General features: G+C 44.5%; 1 protein-coding gene across 1 annotated transcript; it reads right to left on the bottom strand.

The window, feature by feature from the left end:
• Positions 1 to 842: 842 nt before the first annotated feature.
• On the bottom strand, positions 843 to 6,797 carry LOC125542981 (probable WRKY transcription factor 13). The gene is made up of 3 exons (XM_048706223.1): positions 6,438 to 6,797; positions 6,049 to 6,360; positions 843 to 1,477 (listed from the first exon to the last, which is right to left on the bottom strand). The coding sequence occupies exons 1-3, from the start codon at positions 6,740 to 6,742 to the stop codon at positions 1,306 to 1,308; spliced, it is 789 nt and encodes a 262-aa protein (XP_048562180.1). The 5' UTR covers positions 6,743 to 6,797; the 3' UTR covers positions 843 to 1,305.
• Positions 6,798 to 9,040: the final 2,243 nt, after the last annotated feature.

Here is a 9,040-nt window from a genome sequence, read left to right as displayed (position 1 = left end):
AGGTTGGGTTTCTTTCATTTTTGTACTGCCTTTTGTTTTTGTTTTGGCTTCCTCCTTCAGTTTTCTATGTTTTCTTTATTCTTCCTGTTAATTTCCTATTTTTTCGTTTTCCAATTTTGTGTTTTTTATTTCTTTTTTAGTGGATTAAGTTGTGCACTATTAGTTTTTCAAGAAGATTTTTAATTCTGTGAACCTTTTTAATGACACATGCACATTTTAAACATGATACAAACAGTTTTTAATATGTGAGGATTTTAAATGCATGCACATGTTAAAAAGATGATCCAAAAGTTTTTTGAATATCTGAATGTTTTAAATGCATAAACATTTTTAACCACGATCTGAACTTTTTGTAACATATTAACATTTTGGTAAACATGATCAACTTATTTAATACAAGATGAATAAACACATGCACCTTTAAAAAATGCATTAACATTTTTCTTAAGACGTGAACATTTTTTAATGTGCAATGGTGTTTTGAACAGTGAACGTCCCCCCCCCCCCCCCCCCCATAAATGTATTAAACAAAAGAATCAAGAGAGGACTAAAACCCAAATGTGCCTGTCAATACAATCCCCCTTGAGGCAATTTGCATGCTATTCTCCCCTTAAGGAGATCTCATCGCCTCCTTAAACATGTAGCTAACGAGAAATTCCCCCCTCAAGAAAAGAAGCTAACGAGAAATTGGGTCTTGTAAACAAGTTTTGTGCACAATTCAAAACCCACACGAAATCGTGTCTTCTAAACAACTTGCATGGATGTACATTGTTCTGCAAAGGTTCGGGAGCAAATTTTGGAACAAGAAACTCTCACCAAGCAACTCATAACCCACAAGAATCTAGGGGAAAAAAGAACACCTCTCCCTTCCCAAGAGGGAACAAGTTGACGTACGACAATGATTTCAGCAGGAGCCTACACCCTGAAGTATACATACAGAACACACAAAAGAGAGACGCCGCAAGTTACGCTGGCTGCCATGTACTACACGTTTCCACTTTTTCTTCACCAGATCCCAGGTAACTTGCAGGTTGCTAACTTGAGGCTTCAGCCCCACCACTCACCACTAGACCCCAACCAGAGCCCCAACACCAACAGATAACCTCGGCGTACGCAACGTACGTCTTATTGCCGCTACAGCTTAATCAGTGTACGTACATACCAACTGCTAAGCTGCTACCAGCCTGACTACAACAACAACAGCACTACGGTACAGTAAAAGCACGCACGCATGCATGGAGCGTTCGTGGGTGGGTGGCCTGGCCCTAGCCGGGCGCACGCGGCTGGGCAGTGCAGCGCATGCTGCTACCAGATGAAGCTCATCTCGGCGCTGGCGCGCGCGGCGTCGTCGTCGTCCCGGGAGGGGGAGTGGACGTGCCGCCCCTCGTAGGTGGTGATCACCATGCGCGGGTCCTCCGCCAGCCGCTCCACCCGCTTCTTCACCCGGCACTTGTCCTGCGTACACCGGTAGTAGCTCCTGCGTCCACAACACACAACATCCTTATCATCAGCTTAGTTTTCTACTACGCCATTTCTTTAAAAATCATTAGGTTTGCCATTTTTTTCAATGCTAGCTACTTCCTCCGTTCCATTATATAAGATCATTTTTAACATTAGTGTAGTGTACAGAAACGCTCTTATATAATTAAACGGAGGGAGTAGAATAGAAGACAATACATTCTTTAGTTCTAAATATACGACGTTTTGGCAGTTGAAGAAGTAGCACATCACAGGCGGTCATATGCATGGTACTGTACTTTATATTCTGCATTTTGTGAATATTCAGAGAGGTGTAGACACGTAGTAGGTGAAGTACCGATGCTGGAAGAAACCCTCAATCATGGCCTGACAACACAACACATGGAAAGAAAGAAATAATATTCCGATGGACGGATGGGGATGATAAAATTCCAGGCCAGCTACTACTAGTCTGCAGCTATCATTCCTCGTCTCACCCCGAGGGCTAGGGGCATAGATTGACAAAGATGTGGTAATAATTGCCGAGTACAAAAAATCTTGGGCCCTTTGCAAAGGCTCAAATCCACCCCTTTCATCATCATCATCCCTCCCAGGGCCGGCCCCCTTTACCAAACAGCAGAGATTCCCCCTCTCCCACAGCCAGCTAGAGCAAAGCACGTAACTAAAATTAAACAAATTAACACACACAAAATCGAAAACCAATAGCTGGACACGAGCACATCTTAGTAAATCCAAATAAAATAGCAAAATTATAAAGAAAAATCTGAAATTTTTACACATCAAAGATAAACAAGTTTCTCTCTCTCTCTCTGCGCGCGCGCAAATTTTCATGCCAATGTGACATAGGAGGAGCTTGGGTCAACAAAAACAAAATCAGTGCTCCAAAATAAAAAATCCTGAACCTTTCTCCAGACTCCTTTGTTTGCTTTTTGTCCTGAGCTCCATGATGTCATATCGCTAGGAATTTTTGCAACAAAATTTGTGCAGCTTTCGTGCAAAATAATTTCATTTTGCTATTTATTTTGATTTTACAATTCACCACCATGAGCAGATGCTCCCCAGCACACAAAATAAATACCCAAAATACTTTATTTGTTGAATATAGTCAGATTGATCTAGGTAGCCAGGCACATCAACCACTTCTAATAATTAGATAATCAACAGACGTGGGCATTTGCAGTCGAAGCTGTCTGATCAACGTTGAAACTAAGGGCAAAACTTCTTTGCCAAGTGATCCGATTCATTTGGCAAATTAGATAATAATGTTCTAACTTGTACTAATCTGCTCGTTTGAAGAAAAAAAAACACCTGTACTAAGCTGCTATCTTAGAAAACTTCAAACAATAAAACCACTAGCTTAGAAACTACTCCCTCTGTTCACAAATATAAGATGTTCTCACTTTTTTCTGAGTCGGATGTATGTAGACACATTTTAGTGTGTTTGTTACTCATTTCAGTTCGTATGTAGTTCATATTGAAATATTCAAAACTTCTTATAATTATGAACAAAGGAGAGGGAGTAATAGCTAGGGAGAGATAGATTCCCTGAGATTGAGGAAGGATGATTGCCAGGAAGGATTCGCCGGTTGATTGGAAAAGCCATGATGCTGTGGTGGTGTGTGAGCCAGAGATCGAGCAGGCCATAGGGTTGGGTTGGGTGTCTGTCTCTCTGAGTGGCATCATTGCACGGCGGGCCTAATCAGATTGGACTGGATGTTTGTCCCGTGCTAGCTGTGGGTCAATGCTTTTTCACGCTGCCTGTGCCATGATCACCACCACACATGCATGGACTGGTCGATCAGTAGATTCACACACGCGCGCACACAAACACGCACGTATGGTTGTCATATAGACACGGAGAGAAGATATATACTGGGGGTATCAATGCCATGCATGCATGCCACAGTACAATGTAAGGTGGTTAATTGCATCTACAAAATTAAGATGGCTAGTTTCAAAACATACCTGTAAGAACGTGTACAACTTCTTTTTTATTAGAAACCTTATTCAGAGTACCAACATGTAACCTTTTCTTCCAACTAACAATAATAGAAATGCATGGAAAACTAGTCTTTTCTTTTCTTTGTCGCGATGGCTCACGCATGGATGAGTGAACGCCATGAGAATCTGACCTACTTGTAGTTAGGTTGCGACTCGGTCGATGGTTGTTTTCTCTATACGTACTCTTGGACGCCCCCACAACATGAAATGGACTAGTCCATCAAAGAAATTAAGCAAAGAACAAGCAAGGTTATCATCTGCCTAATCCAGATGACATGAATAAAGAGCTACTAGCTTAGAATAGCTAGCACGACCTAGAAAATGAACAAATGGAATAGGAGCATGTTTCGTACCTTTGTGTATGGGTAAGCTATAGCTAGCTAGCTAGATAGACATATATACGTGTGCTAATTAAGTTGCGTTGATATGCATTTAGGGTTCAACTTATGAGATGTAGAGAGACAACAAGGGGACCAGACATAACAAAGCCATCTTAGGACCAGCTAGCTTTGCAAACACTTTTTTTCCTTAGCTTTTGTCATTCAATGACTGGAACTTTAGGAAAAGTTGAATACTGTACGAGTGTACAAAGGTTTGTGTGAGATAATTGGCTCTGTGGTTCCCTGCTAGCAGAGGAACACGAGCCACATGTAAAGTGAGCTTTTAGTTTCTTCATGCCAGAATCTCTTAGCTTTCCTGCATTTTTCTTCATATTAAATTTCAATAATATTTCCGCAAAAAATCAATAATATTCACTAAATTACGGTGAATGTCATAAAGTTCTGGTCTAGAACAATTTTATAACTTATACCAACTCAATTGGATAGTAAATATAATACATAATTCAAGGGATGCACGTCAATCAATATGGTAAAATAACATAATCCTTATTTGTATCAAGATCATCAAACTTACTAAATACACATTACACAAAATTGTACTTCAACAACTTTATTTTATTTCTTTCATCAATGGGTTTACTATAAAAATGAAACTAATGTAGTTTATACGTTTCCCTTCTAGAACACCATGACAAGCTTGTCTAGAAATCAAACATGAACTTCATCCATTTCGAAAAATAAACATGAACTTCATTATTAACTCAATAAGTCTGTCAACTCCCGAATGAGGGCTATTTGTTGGGTAAAAAGGTTCGTAAAGAGAATGACATAGTATCCAAAACATTCTGCTTGTCAAAGCAAGTTTTAGGCGTGTACATGATTGCAGGCTACGGTGAGGAATACTTTTATCCAACATGGTTAGCAGCATGATCTTCCAAAGAAAAAACATAGGAATTTTGGAGGTTAGAATTCCTATAGGAAATTTTCCTTTGGTGTTGTTTGGAACAAAGGAATTGTTATCCTATATTCCTTCGAAACTTCTATGGAATGGGTTATTCCATAGGAAATTTGGAAGAAACCAAACATGAGGCCTACCCCATGTTTTCTTTTCTTCCCGTCTACAATTTCTGTGATATTCATGTGTGGCAGCCAAATAACAGTTTTGCACTTTTCCCGTGGTTTTGTTTGCTTTAGGAATCAATGTATATTCATACGCTTCGAATTCATGTGTTCCAAACGCGGCCTTAACTAATGATGTTAGAGTATTCAAACTAATTAGCTTCACTAAGTTGAGCCCAATATGTCGCCGATAATCAAGTTGAATAGTGTCACTTAGTTAGTTATTGCTTCAAGATACCCATAGTACACTTATGGTAAAGCATGCATGAATATATACTTACTAACACGAAGGAGATTAGCGTGCAACAACACATGAATGCCTAGAATTAAAAGAGCGGAATTGTCCATGAAGAAAGCCTAGTTCATAACTTCATATGCATTAGGCTAACCCTAGAAAGCGGTTTGTCTCTCAGTAGAAAGAGAAACAGAGGTTCTAATATTTTCCCAATATTGTTTTTAGCCTTTCATCATTTTATAGCGCCCTTCGATGTAATAATGCATTAATATGTGAATTTTTCTAATAAAGAAACAGTTTCAAAATGTGCTTAATTTATGGAGATTTTTTTTTGGAAATTGTACCAGGGTTAAATTTTAAAAACAGCCAAAACAATACTTCCAAGAAAATTATAGTTCATATATATTATGCGCCTGCACTAAACCTATTTATGCTTGCCATATTACATCCTGGATAAAAATTTTGAGCATAAACTTTGGTATATCTAGATTATATAGTTCTTTCAGGGATAGATTATAGAGTTTTACAAAGTGGAAATAACCCCCCAAAAAACTGCAATCCATGTTTTGTTAAATGGAAACAAAATCCATAGTACTTAACTGATAACCCTAATTAGTCAAGTTGTCACTTCTGATGAGTCCTACACCAAATTGGACATTAAAAACAAAATATCATGAGATCTATATAATCTAGATATACCGCGCCGACCCCCATTGATTTTTTGATAAAGGACATTTCATTGAATTTCATTTCATGAGATTTCAGTTTGATGAGGCAGTTGCTTCATAAAATCGTACACATGCACATATGTAGCGTATGTATATGTGCGTCACGTCGAGGGTTGGAGGAGCTATATCGATGTACAGTGCGTACCGTGGGTGCTGCGTGTTCTTGACGACCTTCTGGCCATACTTGCGCCACTTGTAGCCGTCGTCGAGCACGTCGACGTCGCTCATGGTCTTGAAGCAGAACCTCGGCTCCCGCACCTTCCGCCGCGCCTTCACCGCTCCTCCCCCCGCCGCCTTCTTCATCCTCACCGCGCCGACCCCCATCCCCGCAGCCGCCGCCGACGACCCGTGTGACCGTTCACCACCTCCACTTCCGCCGGCCGCCGCGCTGTTAATCCCCATGCCTGCCACCGCGCCCTTCCCCCTCTGCCTTTCTCGATCAGCTTCCTCGCAAGACCTAACAGGAATAGGAGCATATCAAACATGTAGATTGTAGAGAGAGAGAGAGAGAGAGAGAAGCGAATCGATTACTACCATGGATGTGGAGGGGATGACCTTGCAGGATGGATGGCTCCGGCATGAGCATGGATGTGGTGAAGTGTGGGAGCGGCGGTAGGGATGGTGGAGGAGGAAGTAGTGGTGGTTGGGTGGTCTAGTACGAGGGGGCTGTAACCTAGGAGGCTATGGTGGTGGGAGAGGCCGCCGTTCACAGGAGGATCGGAGGGCTGGAAGCTGAAGGTTATGGCGGTCGCGGTGCCGCCGGCGGTCGTTGCGCCCGTGGAAGCTGCTTGGCCGTGGGCCAGCGCCATCGCCGCACCCCCTGGTGATGGGAACATCATGTCGATCTCTTTATCTCTAGCTCTGCTATGCCGGAGTGTTTGCTTGTGTTGTGGACTTGTGGTGATATACTGATGTCGTAGGGACTTAGGGCCGACGACTGACGGGAAATGATTTGGTGAAAAGCTTGCGTTCGGTGAAGGGTTTACTATCTTATCTTAAACATCATTTTATTTCTGTCTATGGCATTATTTAGGTAATTATAGGCCTGACTAGGCATTAGTCACACAGATTTTTTCTTAAAAAAGGAGGATGACCCCCGGCCTCTGCATCTGGGCGATGCATACGGCCATTTTATTAATTATTCTCACAAGACCTTACAAAGTAATACAACAGTAAGACTAAAGCCGCCGTCTAAGCAACTCTATCCAGTTGATAGGGGCGCAGATAGCCTGGGCCTAATACCAAACAGACATCGTAGCCAAACCTAACATCTAAGACCTGAGGTCCCATCCAGGACGACTGCCGGGCATGGGTCTCACCGGTCCGGCGTGCACTCAGATGCCGCCGCCGCCAACTACCACCGCTCCATCTTCAGAACTGTACTGATGCATCAACCTTGCTCGGTCCAGCTATCGTCGATTCCACCACGGCACCCAACGACACCTCCTCCCTGCGTGCAAACAGCTGAGCACGTCGCGGTCGCCACTGATACACCTCAGCACCATGCTGCCAAGTAGCACCAGCCGACACAGCTTGAAGTCTTTGGAAGATCTGTCGTGCGTAGCACCTGCCGACCAGGCATGACAAAGCATAGCACCTGTCGGTCAGGCATGACTTGACATCTCCACCGAAGCTCCGTGCAAGATGAAGCCGCTCCACCTCCAGCCTCTCTGAACGGGACGGGAGCACCCTAGGAAGACACGGCGAAGATTTGGGCACCACAATCACCACGAGAGCCGGACCAGCCGACCGCCATGGCGAAGCGACACCACTAAAGAGAGAACCGCCGCCATCAGGAACGCCAAGAACACGCTGCAGCTGTCCCACCTCCCCGCGGACCCAAAGCGGCGCCTTCAAGAAGGTGACGGAGCCGGGCCTTGCCGCCGCCCAACCAAAGTTGTGGGTTTCCACCCGGGTGCAGGGGGAGGACGAGGGGGAGGGAGCTGGATCTCGAAGCCGCCTTCAAGAAGGAAACAACGCCTGGAGCGCCGCCGGTGTCGTGGCCGCCGCAGCCGGCCAAGAAATTATTCCGATCCAGAGCTCCCAACCCCCACATCCGCGCAGTCCGCCACCGGATCCGGTCGGGCTGACGAGGAGGAAGCAACAGCACGGGGGCGCCATCTTCAGATCTGGCGAAGGAGAGCAGCAGGGGATCCCTTCACGCGGCGCCCGCATCCACTGTCAACTCGCCGCCCGCGCGGCCGAGTAGACGCGGCCCTCAACTCCGGCGAGTGCTGCCCGCCGCCAGGATGACGCCGCCCTCACCAGCAGAGGCCGCCGCCTCAAACCCTAGGCCCGAGCCCGAGCGGCGTCACGGCCGAGGGCCTCGCCGCCACCCTCATCGGCCGCGCGGGGGACCCGGCGCCCGTCTCCGGCGGCGGCGAGGATAGGAAACGAGAAGGGGAGGAGGCGGACGGGGAGGTTGGTCGCCCCCGAGTTGATCTTGGTGGCACGGTTAAAATTGATATTACCCATGATGATTGAAAAATGTGTATCTCGAGGCAATTGTGGTGGCTAAGCCGAGGTGTATAAACTCTTAAGGATTAATTATAATCCTACTAATCTCTGCTTAATTAACAACCGCCTTAGTTTAGCAATCATCATGCGCTTATCTCTTCGAAGAGACGCATCCCTTCTCCAACAGACACGACCCTTTACTCGTGTCCCTTAACAATATATGTATAACATCATCATCAATAAAGAGAGAAATTGGTTCACTATTACACCCTGTTCTTGTTTACTTTTACTCTCAACAAAAACATAGCAAGCGCAATTATGTTTACCCATGCGCTCGACTACCATGTATTGTGAGTGCCTGTTCATTTTGAAACGCGGTACAAACGCATACGCTCGTAACCGCCAAATCTTGAGATTGACAAAGTTGCCGAAAAGCCTGGAATAAATTCAGGAAAATGCGAGCACCCGTGTTAAATCTAGGTTTTGAACTGGGTGGGTTGGTTCCATCCAAAGGAATCTAATCATCAGAGTGGCACAATTTGCATGAAGAGTGCCTGTTTGAAATACATGTATGAACTAATTCACGCAAAAATTACATTAAACTCTAGTGTTCTGACTAAAAGTTGCGACTTTCACCCTTGTCATAGGCTCGTAGCTTGGTAGTTTAAGGAGGCACTTGT

The sequence above is a fragment of the Triticum urartu genome, chromosome 3 (assembly GCF_003073215.2).
Source record: "Triticum urartu cultivar G1812 chromosome 3, Tu2.1, whole genome shotgun sequence".
NCBI lineage: Eukaryota > Viridiplantae > Streptophyta > Magnoliopsida > Poales > Poaceae > Triticum > Triticum urartu.
The sequence above is the reverse complement of the archived record's forward strand: the minus strand, read 5'-3'. Positions and strand labels throughout refer to the sequence as shown.